This window comes from Chiloscyllium plagiosum, unplaced genomic scaffold, assembly GCF_037043375.1.
Source record: "Chiloscyllium plagiosum isolate Xiang-an unplaced genomic scaffold, Cpla_swu_hap1 HiC_scaffold_10, whole genome shotgun sequence".
Classification (NCBI taxonomy): domain Eukaryota; kingdom Metazoa; phylum Chordata; class Chondrichthyes; order Orectolobiformes; family Hemiscylliidae; genus Chiloscyllium; species Chiloscyllium plagiosum.
The window spans coordinates 84,683,293-84,702,430 of record NW_028270148.1 but is presented as its reverse complement, the minus strand read 5'-3'; the positions used below and the strand labels follow the sequence as shown (position 1 = coordinate 84,702,430).

The 19,138-nt window shown below is 42.5% G+C and overlaps 1 protein-coding gene and 1 long non-coding RNA gene across 2 annotated transcripts in view; one reads left to right on the top strand and one right to left on the bottom strand.

Moving 5' to 3' along the window:
* LOC148148993 (uncharacterized) overlaps nucleotides 1-13,418 on the bottom strand; it is a 90,596-nt gene extending 77,178 nt beyond the window's left edge. The window contains exon 1 of the long non-coding RNA XR_015758486.1: nucleotides 13,129-13,418. This is a non-coding gene — a long non-coding RNA (uncharacterized LOC148148993). The remainder of the gene's footprint in view (nucleotides 1-13,128) is intronic.
* A 26-nt stretch (nucleotides 13,419-13,444) lies between these two features.
* unc93a (unc-93 homolog A) overlaps nucleotides 13,445-19,138 on the top strand; it is a 94,763-nt gene continuing 89,069 nt past the window's right edge. Inside the window, exon 1 of the mRNA XM_043696276.2 lies at nucleotides 13,445-13,681. Coding sequence (XP_043552211.2) covers nucleotides 13,583-13,681 — 99 coding nt within the window. The 5' untranslated portion in view covers nucleotides 13,445-13,582. The remainder of the gene's footprint in view (nucleotides 13,682-19,138) is intronic.

The following is a 19,138-nucleotide window of genomic DNA, read 5'->3' as shown; positions in this document are numbered from 1 at the left end:
TCTCCTGAAGCAATCAAGAGGAGAGTCCTTCCCACACTGGTCCAGCTCCCTCAGAGCCAGCTCACAGAGTGTACTGGATAACTGACACTCGTGTTCTTATTTTCAACAATTTTAGCCCTTCAGCCCATCCAATACATGGGAAGATCTCAACAGGATTGTAAGGTACAGGGTTAAAATTGTGCAGAATAAGGGAACAGGTGTTGTTTCTGCAAAAGCTTGCATGATAAAATTAGGCTGCAGTGAGAAACAAAAACATGTAGAATTATCTATGACTAATAGGGCATAGCAACTATGGAGCAGGATTTACCAGTAACAGGAGAATAGTGTACTAGTCGCAGGAGGGATAAGGCCAACGGACAGAATTTAGTTTGGCAGGATGATCGCACAAAGATAGCAAACTATGCCAGGATAGTCAAATATAAGGAATGAGATAAATAAGAGTAAGGGGCGACAGGCTGAGAGTAGTGGGAGAAGTAAACAGAGGCAGAGTAAAGCTAGACAAAGGCAGAGTGAAGCTAGAGCTTGTGATAGGCTACGTGCTACACAAAAGTAACCTATGGGGTAAAAGGGGAGGACCGAGAGACGCAGCTGAACTGCATAAATCAGAATATAACCCTCAGATCGGGGTGCCTACTTGTTAGACACCCGTCTTGCAAGTACATTTCAATGAAATTCGCTGCTTCAGAATTTGACTCGGATTGAAATTCATTGCTACGTGAGCCTTGTTTCTCACAATTTTGGGGCTCGTCTGGGATGTCCATCATCACCAGTGGGGTAGGCACCGTTGACAGCTGGGAAGACGCATCCTGTTCCTTTTAGAACAGTCCCGTGTTCCTCGGTAGTGGGTTCCCCCTTCTGGTTGACTGATCGAGATCCGATGAGAGTCTATCTGAACCAGGCGAAAAGGTTGTGAAATAGGGAATTTAAGTAGGCACAGGGAGACATTGAGCCAGGCAACTCCATGCACGGACCAAGGATGGAATATTGACTTTTAAGTACTGCCTTGGTGGTAAGGGACGAACGAAGGAACTCAATATGGGCTATGCAGAGGGTAAAGAAAAAGCCCCCGTGAAAAAAAGGAAATGGAAATGGAGGCGGGTCCCTGACAACATACCTCCAGAAAGTCCGTTGGGCAGGATGTTGTGGAATTGGAAAAATAATACTTGTACAAGGGAAAAAGATAGGAAAAAGATGATTAAATATTGTTGCTTTGTATGGACGAAGGAATCCATTCTTTGTCCCACCCTCTACTGGCCAAAGTACGAATCGGACGAAGACTATGTTTGTAAATATTTGAATTTATGTGTCAACGGAAAACAGCCTCAGTCAGGAGGTATCAGATTATGCTTTGTGTTGGAACGGCTCGTAGCTGAAGGGCTACTGAGGGTACACTTTGTAACTAAACCATGGCCAGACATCCAGAAAAAGATTCAAAAGATAGAGGGGTGGAGCGAGAAGCCTCTCGAGGAGTTGTTGCGGGAAGCTCAGAAAGTGTCTGTGAGATATGGTGTGTGTGCATGTGAGAGAGAGAGAGAGAGAGGGAAAAGAGCTGTACATCTAATAGCAAGTTTAAACCTTTGTGATTCGGTTTGAATGCACATTTGTTTGTTGGTGATTGAATGTTTGTGCTTTGTTCCCTGGAGCTTGAGATCCAGGACTGTTTTGAATCTGATTTCTGTTATGGAAATTTAACATGATTTCTTTTAAGGTAAAGGATTTTACAGTGATTATCAAATAAAATGTTTAACTCCTTTCTACAGGTCATGACTGCCTTACTATCAGTTTCTAACTAATCTCTTTTATCCTTATATAAAAGCGATTTATGGAGGACAGTTGAAATTTCAGTTCAACATTAGATTGCAATAAATCCTCAAATAAAATCCTACGGTTAATGTCTGTGACTTTGGATTTGGCAATTATTCATGCATTAGAAGTTTTTTTTAACTTGAATAGACAAATCCTTTGAAGGCAGCTCCAGTTATTTCACGACCTATAGCATTGTAATTGAGCAATGACTGGTCAGGACTACTTAAGAAAACTAATTTTGGATTTAAATTAAGGGACTAAAACCAGGTAATTATAGTGGATTTCAAAGTTGGGAACTGTATGCATTTTACATTTTAAATATTGAATAAATGAATTTATAATATATAATATATAAATATATATTTACAAGTAAGATTCCAAAATGTATAGTTAGGAATAGGCTTTAAAGTTAGACAAGCATAAATTGATAAATTGGTACTTGAGGTTACAGGGAGGAAGAGGCTCCTGGTATTTGAGGTTACACGGAGCAAGAAATAGCTATTAATTTAACCTGCGGCAGTGCTTGTAGAGGAATAAGACGGTGTTATTTTCTGGGTCTGTAGATTGTGAAGGAGCAAAAATGGCCTTTGCAATGATATGTACTTCTTGTCAGATGTGGGAGTTTAAAGAGACTTTAAGGGTTACTGCGGATTATATCTGCCATAAACACTGTTGGATGCGAATCTTATCAGATCGAGTGGATCGATTAGAGAGACAGATGGAAACGATGAGGAATTTGCAACAGCAACAGTATGTGATGGATGGCAGTTATAGGAAGGGGGAAAAGTCTCAGATACAGTCACATAGATAGGTTAACTCCAGGAAGGGTAAGAGAGGGAGGCAGCTAGTGCAGGAGTCTTTTGTGGTTATATCCATTTCAAACAGGTATGCAGTTTTGGAAAACGTAGGGGGTGATGAATTCTCAGGGGAACGTAGCACGAACAACCAGGTTTCTGGTATTGAGACTGGCTCTAATGCAACGAGGGGTACGTCGGCTTCCAAGAGATCAATTGTGTTAGGGGATTCTGTAGTCAGAGGTACAGACAGACGTTTCTGAGGCCAGCAGAGAAAAAGCAGAATGGTGTGTTGTTTTCCTGGTGCCAGGATCAAAGATGTCTCAGAGAGGGTACAGAATGTTCTCACAGGGGAGAGGGGCCAGCAGGAGGGCATTGTCCACAATGGAACCAACGACATGGGAAGGGAAACGGTTGAGATTCTGAAGGGAGATTACAGAGTTAGGCAAAAATTTAAAAAGGAGGTCCTCAAGGGTAGTAATATCTGGATTACTCCCAGTGCTACGAGCTAGTGAAGGCAGGAATAGGAGGATAGAGCAGATGAATTCATGGCTGAGGAGCTGGTGTATGGGAGAAGGATTCACATTTTTGTATCATTGGAATCTCTTTTGAGGTAGAAGTGACCTGTACAAGAAGGACAGATTGCACCTAAATTGTAAGGAGACTAATATACTGGCAGGGAAATTTGCTAGAAGTGTTTGGGAGGATTTAAACTAGTAAGGTGGGGAGGTGGGACCCAGGGAGATCGTGAGGAAAGAGATCGATCTGATAAGGGTACAGCTAAAAAACAGAAGTGGGACAAACAGTCAGGGCAGGCAGGGACAAGGTAGGACTAATAAATTAAACTGCATTTATTTCAATGCAAGGGGCCTAACAGGGAAGGCAGATGAACTCAGGCATGGTTAGGAACATGGGTCTGGGATATCATAGCAATTATGGAAACATGGCTCAGGGATGGGCAGGACTGGCAGCTTAATGTTACAGGATACAAATGCTACAGGAAGGATAGAAAGGGAGGCAAGAGAGGAGGGGGAGTGGCATTTTTGATAAGGGATAGCATTACAGCTGTGCTGAGGGAGGATATTCCCGGAAATACATCCAGGAAGTTATTTGGGTAAAACTGAGAAATAAGAAAAGGATGATCACCTTATTGTGTTATAGACCCCCCAATAGTCAGAGGGAAATTGGGAAACAAACTTGTAAGGAGATCTCAGCTATCTGTAAGAATAATAGGGTGGTTATGGTAGAGGATTTTAACTTTCCAAACATCGACTGGAACTGCCATAATGTTAAAGGTGTTAGATGGAGAGGAATTTCTTAAGTGTGTACAAGACAATTTTCTGATTCAGTATGTGGATGTACCTACTAGAGGAGGTGCAAAACTTGACCTACTCTTGGGAAATAAGGCAGGGCAGGTGACTGAGGTGTCAGTGGGTGGGCACTTTGGGGTCAGCAACCATAATTCTATTTGTTTTAAAATCGTGATGGAAAAGGATAAACCAGATCTAAAAGTTAAAGTTATAAATTGGAGAAAGCCCAATTTTGACAATATTAGGCAAGAACATTTCGAAAGCAGATTGGAGGCAGACGTTCGCAGGTAAAGGGACAGCTGGAAAATGGGAAGCCTTCAGAAATGAGATAACAAGAATCCAGAGAAAGTATATTCCTGTCAGGGTGAAAGGGAAGGCTGGTAGGTATAGGGAATGCTGGATGACTAAAGAAATTGAGGGTTTGGTTAAGAAAAAGAAGGAAGCATATGTCAGGTATAGACAGGATAGATCGAGTGAATCCTTAGAAGAGTATAAAGAAAGTAGGAGTATACTTAAGAGGGAAATCAGGAGGGCAAAATGGGGACATGAGATAGCTTTGGCAAATAGAATTAAGGGTTTTTACAAATATATTAAGGACAAAAGGGTAACTAGGGAGAGAATAGGGACCCTCAAAGATCAGCAAGGCGGCCTTTGTGTGGTGTCACAGAAAATGGGGGAGATACTAAATGAATATTTTGTATCAGTATATACTGTGGAAAAGGATATGGAAGATATAGACTGTAGGGCAATAGATGGTGCTATCTTGCAAAATGTTCAGATTACAGAGGAGGAAGTGCTGGATGTCTTGAAACGGTTAAAGGTGGATAAATCCCCAGGACCTGATCAGGTGTACCTGAGAACTCTATGGGAAGCTAGAGATGTCATTGCTGGGCCACTTGCTGAGATATTTGTATCATCGATAGTCACAGGTGAGGTGCCGGAAGACTGGAGGTTGGCAAACAAGGTGCCACTGTTTAGGAAGGGCAATAAAGACAAGTCAGGGAACTATAGACCAGTGAGCCTGACTTCAGTGGTGGGCAAGTTGTTGGAGGGAATTCTGAGGGACAGGATATACATGTATTTGGAAAGGCAAGGACTGATTTGGGATAGTCAACATGGCTTTGTGCGTGGGAAATCATGTCTCACAAATCTGATTGAGTTTTTTGAAGAAGTAACAAAGAAGATTGATGAGGGCAGAGCAGTAGACATGATCTATATGGACTTCAGAAAGGCATTCGACAAGGTTCCCCATGGGAGACTGATTAGCAAGCTTAGATCTCATAGAATTTGGGAGAATAGCCATCTGGATACAGAACTGGCTCAAAGGTAGAAGACAGAGGGTTGTTTTTCAGACTGGAGGACTGGAGTGCCACAAGGATCGGTGCTGTGCCCTCTACTTTTTGTCATTTACATAAATGATTTGGATGCGAGCATAAGAGGTACAGTTGGTAAGTTTGCAGATGACACCAAAATTGGAGGTGTAGTGGACAGCGAAGAGGGTTACCTTAGATTACAACAGGATCTGGGCCAGATGGGCCATGGGCTGAAAAGTGACAGATGGAGTTTAATTCAGATAAATGCAAGGTGCTGCATTTTGGGAAAGCAAATCTTAGCAGGACTTATACACTTAATGGTAAGGTCCTAGGGAGTGATGCTGAACAAAGAGACCTTGGAGTGTAGGTTCATTTCTCCTTGAAAGTGGAGTCGCAGGTAGATAGGATAGTGAAGAAGGTGTTTGGTATGCTTTCCTTTATTGGTCAGAGTATTGAGTACAGGAGTTGGGAGGTCATGTTGTGGTTGTACAGGACATTGGTTAGGCGACTGTTGGAATATTGCGTGCAATTCTGGTCTCCTTCCTATCGGAAGGATGTTGTGAAACTTGAAAGGGTTCAGAAAAGATTTACAAGGATGTTGCCAGGGTTGGAGGATCTGAGCTACAGGGAGAGGCTGAACAGGCTGGGGCTGTTTTCCCTGGAGCTTCAGAGGTTGAGGGGTGACCTTATAGAGGTTTACAAAATTATGAGGGGCATGGATAGGATAAATAGACAAAGTCTTTTCCCTGGGGTCAGGGAGTTCAGAACTAGAGGGCAAAGGTTTAGGGTGAGAGGGGAAAGATATAAAAGAGACCTAAGGGGCAACATTTTCACGCGGAGGGTGGTACGTGTATGGAATGAACTGCCAGAGGAAGTGGTGGAGGCTGATACAATTGCAACATTTAAGAGGCATTTGGATGGACATATGAATAGGAAGGGTTTGGAGGGATATGGGCCGGGTATTGGCAGGTGGGACTAGATTGGGTTGGGATATCTGGTCGGCATGGATGGGTTGGACTGAAGGGTCTGTTTCCGTGCTGTACATCTCTATGACTCTAAATATTGCAATATTTCTTTTTTAAAAATCAGGGTCTAAACAAAACATTGAGTGAAGAAGAATGGCCATTAAGTGGCCCAAAAGCTTTTCAACTGGTTAAATTAGCTCAGCAATTGATCTGGCAATGTAACATGGGAGTGGAATGAAAGAGTTAATTGGACTATGGTGAAAGTTTTGTGATGAGTCATAGAGTCATAGAGTCATTTTCTGAACCCTTTCAAGTTTCACAACATCTTTCTGATAGGAAGGAGACCAGAATTGCACGCAATATTCCAACAGTGGCCTAACCAATGTTCTGTACAGCCGCAACATGACCTCCCAACTCCTGTACTCAATACTCTGACCAATAAAGGAAAGCATACCAAACGCCTTCTTCACTATCCTATCAATCTGCAACTCCACTTTCAAGGAGCTATGAACCTCCACTCCATAGTCTCTTTGTTCAGCAACACTCCCTAGGACCTTACCATTAAGTGTATAAGTCCTGCTAAGTTTTGCTTTCCCAAAATGCAGCACCTTGCATTTATCTGAATTAAACTCCATCTGCCACTTCTCAGCCCATTGGCCCATCTGGTCCAGATCCTGTTGTAATCTGAGGTAACCATCTTCGCTGTCCACTACACCTCCAATTTTGGTGTCATCTGCAAACTTACTAACTGTACCTCTTATGCTCGCATCCAAATCATTGATGTAAATGACAAAAAATAGAGTGCCCAGCACCAATCCTTGTGGCACTCCACTGGTCACAGGCCTCCAGTCTGAAAAACAACCTTCTTCCTCCACCCTCTGTCTTCTACCTTTGAGCCAGTTCTGTATCCAAATGGCTAGTTCTTCCTGTATTCCATGAGATCTAACCTTGCTAATCAGTCTCCTATGGGGAACCTTGTCGAATGCCTTACTGAAGTCCATATAGATCACATCTACTGCTCTGCCCTCATCAATCTTCTTTGTTACTTCTTCAAAAAACTCAATCAGATTTGTGAGACATGATTTCCCACGCACAAAGCCATGTTGACTATCCCAAATCAGTCCTTGCCTTTCCAAATACATGTAAATCCTGTCCCTCAGGATTCCCTCCAACAACTTGCTCACCACCGAGGTCAGGCTCACTGGTCTATAGCACAAAGATTCAGTTTTGCGCTCATGGCGAGATACTGCCACCAAATTGGGGATTGAATTAACTGCAAATGAAATCTGTTGAGATTTTTAAAAATTAATGTGCTGTAGCAAAAGAATTACAGAAGCAGAATGAGAAGTCACAAGTGACTGGCAAACAAACAGAACTGCGCAATTAGTTTTTAAAATGTTGTAGTCACTTGTTGCATTTCCACCCTGAATTACAGATAATGATTATTTTATTTATATAATATATCTAATTAATAATTAATATTTATAATAAATCAATTGTGTTAGCCCAAATCAATATTAATTGGCAGGATTCCTTCACACATTCTCAGTGACCTGTCATATTGATTCATGGTTAATTTAAAACATGACTGCATTAATTCATTGTTAATTAAAGAATGGGAAGCTACATTACTGGCCAGAGTGTGTGCAGGCAGTGGCAGCAACAGCCTTATTGGTAGAGGAGAGTCAGAAACTTACTTTTGGGGAAGCCTTAATAGTCAACATCCCACATCAGGTACGGACCATATTAAATCAGAAAACAGGACGATGGCTCACAATTTCTAGGATCTTGAAATGAGAGGCAATCTAAATAGAGCAGAATGACCTTGTGTTAGTCACAGACAGTTGCTTAAATCCCGCTGCATTTCTGTGGCGGGAAGAAGGATAGTTTCTCGCCAATCCAGAACACGACTGCCTTGATATTATTGAATATCAAACTAAATTGTGGATGGACTTAAGGGATGTCCCGTTGCATGCGGGAGCTCGGTTGTTTATCAACGAGTCCTCCCGGATGATTGAGGGTAAAAGACACAATGGATATGCTGTATTGGATGGGATAGAGGGAAGTGTTATCAAGGCTGAAAGACTGCCTAACGGCTGGTCAGCCCAAACTTGTGAACTCTATGCCCTAGAAAGAGCTCTCAGAGCCTTAGAAGACAAGGAAGGAACGGTACACAGACTCCAAATATGCATTTGGAGTGGCACACACCTTCAGAAAAATTTGGCAAGAAAAAGGACTAATAAATAGCAGAGGAAAAGAACTAGCACATGAGGAATTGATAAAACAAGTGCTGGAATCCCTGTTACTCCCGAGAGAAATAGCGATAGTTCATATAAACGGACGTCAGAAGGAGAATGAACCAGAAGTAAGAGGAAATAAACTGGCCGATGAGGTAGCTAAAGAAGCAGCCCTGAATCCACAAGGAGCAGTGATATACTCCCTAATACCTACAATTCCAGATCTTCAGGGTGCCCTGTTGTTTACTGCAAAGGAGGAAAAAGAACTAAAAGCTTTAGGGGCTGCAAAGACAGTGGGTGGGGCTGGATGTTACCCGATGGGAGGGAAATGTTGGAGAAAATGATGATGCGAGAATTTATGGCTGTCTTACATCAGGGGAGTCACTGGGGAGTGCAAGCAATGTGTGATTTAGTCCTAAGGAAATATGGATGCAAAGGGATATATACGATAGCCAAACAGATATGTGAGGGATGTATAACATGCAAAAAAGTAAACAAGAAAGTGTTAAGGAACCAAGTCCCAGGCGAGAGAGAACCTGGGCTAAGACCATTTCAGAGCATTCAGGTAGATTATACCGAATGACCCAGAGTGGGAAGACTGAGGTATATGCTGGTAATAGTTGACCACCTATCTGGATGGGTTGAAGTGTACCCTTTAGCCACTGCCACCGCAAGTGGGGTGTCCAAGATAATACTTGAACACATAATCCCCAGATACGGGATAGTGGAGTATATAGATTTGGATCAGGGAACTCATTTTACTTCCAGGGTACTCTAGGGAACGATGAAGGGGTTGGGAATCCCCTGGGAGTTCCACACCCCTTGGCACCCACCTTCATCAGGAAAGGTTGAGAGAATGAACCAGACACTCAAGAAGCAGTTATCTAAACTAGTTTAGAAACCAGACTCCCTTGGACTAAGTGTTTACCTATAGCCCTTTTACGAGTGCAAACGGCCCCAAGGAAAGATATGGGGCTGTCCCCTTATGAGATATTGTTTGGCCTGCCCTATCTGGGAGCGAAAGGAGAACTGCCAACCCTGGAGACTAAAGATCTGTTCTTAAAGAAGTATATACTGGGCTTGTCCTCCTCTTTGTCTTTCCTCAGGAAACAGAGTTTGTTGGCACAGACCCCACCCCTTGAATTCGCCGTCCATCCGATCTGACCTGGAGATTGGGTCCTAGTCATATCATGGGCTGGGACCAAATTGCAACCAGACTGGGAGGGGCCATACCAGGCACTCTGAACTACTGAAACAGCGATAAGAACAGCAGAGAAAGGCTGGACTCACTACACTCGGATTAAAGGGCCAGTGGAATCTCCAGTTGAGAGAGAAGTCTGGACAACTGAATCGACAAAAGAACCACTTGAACTTAAGCTAAAAAGACTTAAAATAACTGATTATACAGTGGCAGCGCGAGCGTGGGATAGTTTCTACAGTATTGTATGCTAAGTCTCTCGGTGCTTCAGTACCACTGTAAAATGGGAAGAATGTTTAGGTACAATATGTTATCTTTTCTAGTCTTAGGATTCTGTCAGGCCACGGTGAGGTCGTCTTACTTAGTGATAACGGTTCCAGAAAGTATAAATCCACAAGTCATAGAAACAGATGCCTGCAGCCTAGTGGATTGTGGAGATGTGAGAAATCAGAGGCAATACAGTAACTCAGAGATACATCTTAGGTTCTATGAAAAAGGACCCGAAAGGGGGGCATGGGGTAGGACTAACGGGAGGAAAATGTCCCGGAGAGCGAAGAGTGAGGAATATCTTTGGGATAAAAAAATGTAAAGAATGGCGGAGGCAGGAAGACCTCAAAGGTGATCTCTTGATCAATCCACTTGTTCACAAACCTTGCACTTGTTACAGTACACAGAGGCCCCTTCCGGCCAGCTCTTGACTGTCCCGATAAAGAGTCTAACCCGATATATTTAACAATAAAGAAAACCTCATGGTATGAAGCGGTTTTAGGGGGAGAAACCTCTCAGTTCCAATTAAACCAAACATTCGGAATAGAGATGAAAACAGATGGGAAAGGATTTCCTTGGATGTCGTTTTAAAATATAGGTGAAAGACAGAACCTGAGTAGGGGAAAGGAATAGTAGAGCCCCTTACTCTGACTCTAAGGTGATAAAAATTGTAGAGGTAAAGGACTTAAAACAGGCCATTGAAGTAGAGACAGGATATGGGGATACAAATGCCTGGGTTCAATGGGTAAAGTACACTGTGAAAAGTCTGAATAAAAGCAATTGTTATGCAAGTGCCTCTGGGAGACCAATGGCCCAAGTAGTCCCCTTTCTGCTCAGGTGGAAGCGAGACAGGAGAGGCATGACATGCATGATAGCCCTGTATCAGGATGAGACTGCATGGAGTAATAAAGATTGTATGCCCCTTCTATTAATGTTCCCTCCTTTAAAGAAGGAAGGTTTAAAGATGTCCCCCATGTTTTCTGCCGTGGTCGAAAATCATACATGTGTAAACAGTCAAGGAACAAATCGGTCCAGGTATTTGGGGGAGCTGAAATCATGTACTGAAATTGGGTACGTGACGGAAAAGGGAGGGAACTACTCAGCATTAAGGATTCCCCGAGCGGATCTGTGGTGGTACTGCGGAGGGAAAATATTGAGACCCACCCTACCTCCAGATTGGAGGGGCATGTGTGCGATTGTGCAATTGGCAATTCTGTTCATCCTGGCATTTGAAAAGAAAGAGATAGTAAAGAGAGGGGGACAAAGTAAGAGATCACTATTGGGTACTTCGTTTGATGATCAGGTATATCTAGACTCTATAGGAGTCCCAAGAGGGGTACCCAATGAGTACAAGGCTCGCAACCAGATTGCAGCAAGTTTTGAATTGGCTCTATTCTGATGGGTAACGGTCAACAAGAATGTGGACTGGATAAACTATATTTTCTATAATCAGCAAAGATTCATTAATTACACTAGTAATGCAGTTAAAGACATAGCAGAACAGCTTGTTGCAACCAGTTGAATGGCCTGGGAAAACAGAATGGCCTTAAATTTGATCTTAGCTGAACAAGGGGGTGTATATGTGATGTTAGGAGGTAGCTGTTGTACCTTTGTTCCAAATAATACAGCACCTGATGGATCAATCTCTCGTGCCTTGTGAGGATTGACCACCTTGGCGGAAGAATTGGCTGAGAATTCAGGACAGCAAACTATGCCAGGATAGTCACATATAAGGAATGAGATAAATAAGAGTAAGGGGCAACAGGCTTAGAGCAGTGGGAGAAGTAAACAGAGGCGGAGTGAAGCTAGAGCTTGTGATAGGCTACGCGCTACAGCAAAAGTAACCAATGGGGTAAAAGGGGAGGACCGAGAGACGCAGCTGAACTGCATAAATCAGAATGTAACCCTCAGAGCGGGGTGCCTACTCATTAGACACCTGTCTTGCAAGTATGTTTCAATAAAATTTGCTGTTTCAGAATTTGACTCAGACTGAAATTTATTGATACGTGAGCTTTGTTTCTCACAGGATGTTTCCCCAGAATGGGAGGATGATGGCTCCTCCTTAAAGGTATAGACCCGAACTGAAAGTATACTCAGGAATCTTTGTGCTCGATTTTAATTCTTCCCCAGTATTAGCTCCTCCTTCTGGCTACTGCTGTTGACTCCTCCTGAAAAAATCTGGATCAGTGGTGCTGGAAGAGCACAGCAATTCAGGCAGCATCCGACGAGCAGCAAAATCGACGTTTCGGGCAAAAGCCCTTCATCAGGAATAAAGGCAGAGATCCTGAAGCGTGGAGAGATAAGCTAGAGGAGGGTGGGGGTGGGGAGAAAGTAGCATAGAGTAGGAAATGACCTGGGAGTTGCAGTGGGAGAGGGACTCCCTGAGATTCTTGTAGAGAGAGGAGGAAAACTTCTTCAAGGCAGGCATCCTTGCAAGAGGATTTGCAGTAGGGTTAAAATCAACGAGGTAAAAACAATGACTGCAGATGCTGGAAACCAGATTCTGGATCAGTGGTGCTGGAAGAGCACAGCAATTCAGGCAGCTGCCTGAATTGCTGTGCTCTTCCAGCACCACTGATCCAGAATCTGGTTTCCTCCTGAAAGAAGCTTGCTCTAACCAAAACTAGGCCTGAGAACCCCAAGCTCAATTTTAAATCTTTCTCTGATTTCTGTTGCTAGCTCCTCCTGAAAGGAATGTACAGAGTAAACAGTAAAGCTACCTCAGCTCGTTTAAACTGAAAGTAAAGCTTTCTCGATACTGGCAACGTTGGCAAACGGGACTAGATTAATTTATGATATCTGGTCAGCAGGTCTCTTTTCGTGCTGTACAACTCTGACTCTAATAGGGTTCGGGTTACTGAGTGGATTATTGATGGGAGTTGAATTCATTAATTATTCTTCAGAGAGAGAGATAGAAGCGGTTCCACTCAGTATGTTGACGAATGAGGTTGAATAAGCTAAAATGAAACACTGAGAAACAACATATAATTTCGCGCACATGGTGTTCAGCAACGTTTGCAGGGTCATTCGGCAATTTGGAAAGCATGGATCTCAGAAAGTGTAACTTGGTTACTATCACTTACCCTGGCGGAGAATACTTCATTGAGGGACACTCCAAAGTATACTGCACTCCCCTCCCCCCAACTGTTCTGAATAACAGTGGTGCCCCACAGCATGATCATGCCTTCTCACCTTTGTTTGACTCAATGTACAGCTTCGCTCCTTTAAACAAACTTACCCTTGACAGACATACTCAAGATAAGACTTGCTTGACTCCAACATTAAGGGTCCCTCTCCCATTGCTGTCTTGTCTGCCTCACACTGCCTTCTGGGACGTCATCAATCCAGTACCAAGCCCTGATCGCACCATGCTCTCCCACCCGGGAACTTCCAACGGCTCTGGGTGGGGAACGTCATCACATCACTAACCCCGTGTTTAAATAAAAACGCGGCCACACTCCGGCCCGAGTGTCTCCACGTTAGCAGTGAGTTCTTTCAACTTAGTAGCACTTTGTCCCGCCCTATCATGTCAAGCGCGTGAACTTTAGTCACCCAACTGACATAAACACAGAAAGCAACACAGTGGGACGAGAGAAAAGGTTAACTGTGGGGAAGTCTCCTGAATCCTTCACTGCCTTTGACACACTGGAGTGGTCACTGTCGTCGTCAGTTGCTGAGTGGTTTTAGCCAACATGAACTGGAAAATCGAAAGAACCACAAAGAATGTTTTAGTCGTCAGCTTCGGATTTTTGTTGCTGTTTACTGCTTTTGGAGGACTTCAGAGTATCCAGGTAACTTCCCAGTATAGTAAACAAAACGTTTCACTGTAATTTACAACCTGAAATTTTAAAATAGATTAATATTCCATATTCACTTCATTGTAACGTACTATTTTGATACGATGTTTTGATCGAGGTACATTTATATTGCCAAACCACACGCTAACCCCAAATTCAGTTCCTGTCACAGACATCAGACTTTTTTTTAGCATCCCTAAAGTTATATCTTCTCACTGCAAATTAATCTGATTATTTTTGGGGATATGCAACTGAATTGCTAATAATGGTTTCAGTTATTGATACGGATAAAAGATGGTAGAACTTGAATCGTTCTTTTCAAAAATGCTTGATGTGTCGCTGCGATAATTTATTTGGAATTGTGGAACCAGGTTGTTTCAGATTAATCTGTAAAATTTGCATGGACATGCTTATTGCTACTAGAAGTTTGATTCGGATAATTCAAGTTTTGAGTGACACCACAGGTTTTTATTTCATTTGAGAGAACTCTCTGCTACAAAAAATACAATTTAAAGTTCGCATTGTCCTTTGAGAATTCCCATTCTACCTTACATGATTTTGTTTGACCCTCTTGTTGCTCCATCGAGGGAGAGAGTAAGAAATATTGCTACTGCAATCAGCATTCCAAAATAGACAAACTAAACTGCGGATGCTGGAAACCTGAAACAAAAACGGAAATTAATGGAGAAACACAACAGGTCGATATTTCGGTTCCAGTGACCCTTCTTCAGAATTTCTGTTTTTGTTAGAAATGGGAGTTCACAGCGTTATTTCATAACCTAGGGTAAGCTAGGATAGCTCCAGAAATATTCTCTGTAATAAAAGGACAAGAAGCTGTGTTGGTTTATACTACAATATACAAATAGGAGGGCTAAATTTTATCAAGTGGTTTAAACATGCAAGGTACAATAAATTCCATTATTGCTACTATTAAGGATATGAAGAATTTATATAAGAACATTTGTCAAAATAACATGTGAACGTAAACACAGGTAGTTAAGGATGAGGTCATATTGATTTGCATGTATTTTGTCAATGACTGGAATTGTGTTCCTGACAGTCCACCCAGCCATAGACTAAAGGGAAGACCTTTTAGAATGGAGTGAAGGAGAAACTTTTTCAGCCAGGGAATGGTGAATCTATGGAATTTATTGCCACAGAAGGCTGTGGAGGCCAGGTTATTGAATGTATTTAAGATTGAGATAGCTTCTTGAGTATTAAGGAGATCAAGGGTTATGGGAAGAAAGCAGAATAATGGGATTGAGAAACTCATCAGCCATGATTGAATGGCAGAGTGAACTTGACGGGCTGAATGGCCTAATTTCTGCTCCTATGTCTTATGGTCTTAGATCTTATCATATAATGTGCTTCATCATATTTTAAGGATTGGTTTTCTCTTGGTTTGATTGATAACAATGAAGTTTTCTGTGTGTACTGGATAAAAGTATTCATCACCTTCTCACCATTTTCTTGATCTTCATACACTGAAATCTGCTTTGTGTAAATTTGTCCTTTTGACGTTAGCATGCCATGTACAATTTTCTTGTATAGATTTACTGCAAAGAACACAATATCAGTGATGCCATGGACGAGTGGGAGAATGAAATTTGTGCATACTGTTCAATGTGCAACAAAAAAGTAAATTTTTGCAGCAGAGAATTCTCTCAAATGAAATAAAAGCCTGTGGTGTCACTCAAACTATTGGAATCAAACTTTAAACAGCAATGAGCATGTACATGCAAGCTTTACAGATTAACCTGAAACAACCTGGTTCCGCATTGTCAGAAGTATTACCACAGTGACACATAAGGGAGCCTTATAGGTGAATCCTCAATTACACATTTCTTTGAAAAGAATGATTTGAGTCCTGCCAGCTATTGTCCGTATCGTGAGCTGAAACTGTAATTGACATTGCATTTGTCATTATGTTTGTCCTAAAACTAAACGATGAGAAAGATGCGTACAAAATGTTTGGAAGTTTTTTTTGCAATCCAGATGTGTTCTAATGCATTGATTCATCATAGGGACCATGATATTAATTAGCATTTTATAATTGTTCCCATGAATTACAGTACTTTTTCAATTATCAGAAATGCTATTACTCATGATGATAAACTTTTCTGTTGTTCTCTGCTGTAATATTTTGTGCTATGATTTAAATAGACTGATGGAACCAGCTTTTTTTTAAAATTGTTGTTCTTGAAAATTGATTTTGAGAAGTTACTGCATCTGTTACCCTTCTGTTGATTATCAGGCACCCAGGTTTTTCATTTCTATTTCTATTTCCATTCTGTTCAGCCATTTTCAAGCAATATTGCTGGAAGTTTTTGTACAATAGTGTTGCCATAATGAACGCCTTTCTGAGTTTCAGAATCTGTTAAGAACTTCATCTCAACAGGTAGAGTAGAGTAATTTTTTTTGTCATTTCTACCATTTACAACTGATACAGTAAAAGATGAGACAGTGTTCCTCCAGTACCAAAGTGCTACATGGACAGCACAAACTACATGATCATACAAACAACAGCATGAAATGTCTAAGAAGTGCAAAGCATGCAAATTACAGTGTAATAAAAGAATGATGCAATTCAGCAATTCAAAGTCATGCAAAGAATTTCAGATGGAGAAGACTCCGATCATACAGTTAAGGAGCCTGACGGCTTGGGGGAAGAAATTGTTGCACAACCTGCCATAAGAGACCGAATGTTCCATATCTTCTACCAAATGGCAGAAGGGAGAAGAGTTTGGGTGGGGAGTGTGTGAGGTCTTCCACAATGCTCTTAGCCGTTCGGATGCAGCATGTGGTGTAAATGTCTGTAATGGAGGGGAGAGAGACCCTGATGATCTTCTCAGCTGTCCTCACTATCCATTGTAGGGTCTTATGATCCAAGATGGTACAATTCCCAAATCAAGCAGTGATGCAGCAGCTCAGGGTACTCTTAATGAACCCTCTATAGAATGTGGTGAGGATGGGGGTTGGGAGGAGGCCTTTCCTCAGCTGGCACAGAAAGTAGAGACGCTGCTGCGCTTTCTTCACTATGGAGCTGGTGTTAAGGGACCAGGTGAGATTCTCCGCCAGGTGGATGCCAAGAATTTTGGTGCTCTTTACGATCTCTACAGGGGAGATGTCGATGTCCAGCGGAGAGTGGTTACTCCACACCCTCCTGAAGTCAAAAACCATCTTTCATTTTGTACACATTCAGAAACAAGTTGTTGGCTCTGCACCAGTCCGTTAGCTGTTGTATTTCCTCTCTGTATGCAGACTCATCATTCCTGCTTATGAGACTCAATACAGTCGTGTCATCAGCGAATTTGATGATGTAATTCGACCTGATGTAATTATTGCAGGGTAACCAGCAGTAGACTGAACACACAGTCCTGGGGGCCCCCTGTTCAGTGTGATGGTGTTGGAGATGCTGTTCCCAATATGGATTGACTGAGGTCTCCTAGACAGGAAGTCCAAGATCCAGTTACAAAGGCAGGTATTTAGGCTCAGCAGACTCAGCTTTCCAATCAGGTGCTGAGGATGATAGTGTTAAATGCAGAACTGAAGTATATGAACAGAAATTTGACGTAGATGTCCTTCTTCTGTAGGTGGGTGAGGGCCAGATGGAGGGTGGTGGTAATGGCAACATCTGTTGAACAGTTGGGATGATCCGCAAACTGCAGAGTGCAGAGTGAGAAGGTCTTAATGTGCCTCATCATGAGCCTCTTGAAACATTTCATGATGATGGGTATTAGCGCAATGGGGCGGTAGTTGTTGAGACAGGACGCTGAAAATGTTTTCAGCGTGGGGACAATGGTAGTGGCCTTGAAACATGTTGGAACAATGGCGCAGCTCAGGGAGATGTTGGAAATGTCCGTGAGAACATCCGCCACTACATCAGAGCATCCTCTGAGTACTCTGCCAGGGATATTATCTGGCCTAGTAGCCTTATGTGGGTTAACTCTGCAAAGGGTTTTCCTCACGTTGGCACTGGTAAGACACAGCACCTGGTCATTGGGAGGGTCATGGACTTCCTTGCTGCCATGTCATTTCGTACTTCAAAATGTGCATGAAGTTGTTCAACTCATCTGAGAGGGAGACATCACCAGCACCAGCAGGCGATGCTGTTCTGTGGTTGGTGATGGCCTAGATGATTGATCCAAGAATGATTGAACCTCTTAAAGGGTTTAGTAGTAGAATGACCCTTTGACAGGGACTGGGGGCATTCTAGCGAAGTTTGCCGACGATACAAAGTTAGGTGGACAGGCAGGTAGTACTGAGGAAGTGGGGAGGCTGCAGAAGGATCTAGACAGTTTGGAGGAGTGGTCCAGGAAATGGTTGATGGAATTCAATGTGAGCAAATGCGAGGTCTTGCACTTTGGGAAAAAGAATAGAAGCATGGATTACTTTCTAAACGGTGAGAAAATTCGTAAAGCCAAAGTACAGAGGGATCTGGGAGTGCTAGTTGGGGATTCTCTAAAGGTAAACATGCAGGTTGAGTCCGTGATTAAGAAAGCAATGTTGTCAATTATCTCAAGGGGGTTGGAATATAAAAGCACTGTTGTGCTACTGAGACTTTATAAAGCTCTGGTTAGGCCCCATTTGGAGTACTGTGTCCAGTTTTGGTCCCCACACTTCAGGAAGGACATACTGGCACTGGAGCGTGTCCAGCGGAGATTCACACAGATGATCCCTGGAATGGTAGGTCTAACATACGAGGAACGGCTGAGGATCCTGGGATTGTATTAATTGGAATTTAGAAGATTGAAGGGAGCTCTAATAGAAACTTACAAGATAATACATGGCTTGGAAAGGGTGGACGCTAGGAAATTGTTTCCGTTAGGCGAGGAGACTAGGACCTGTGGACACAGCCCTAGAATTAGAGGGGCTAAATTCAGAACAGAAATGCGGAGACATTTCTTCAGCCAGAGAGTGGTGGGCCTGTGGAATTCATTGCCACAGAGTGCAGTGGAGGCTGGGCGCTAAATGTCTTCAAGGCAGAAATTGATAAATTCTTGATGTCACAAGGAATTAAGGGCTACGGGGAGAATGCGGGTAAGTGGAGTTGAAATGCCCATCAGCCATGATTGAATGGCAGAGTGGACTCGATGGGCCGAATGGCCTTACTTCCGCTCCTATGTCTTATGGTCTTATGGTTTAATGGACATGATTTCATGTTTGATTACAAACCTAATAACACTTAAGGTATTGCAATTTTTAATTGGCATTGGGATAGGTTTTTTTATCCCCTGCATCAATAATAAGTTTGAATTCAGGGTTGCTGTAGTTTGTTAACATTCTTTCCCAGTGGTTTTAAAATAATTCCCATTGCTATTGCATGCCTTCTAAGATATAAAAGATGTGTGGGAGGGATGGATATTGGCAGCATGAGGGTGACATGGTGATAGGAGTTGTCTGTTCTACCACATCTATGACTTATGGAAGGACAGGGCAACAGATGAATAA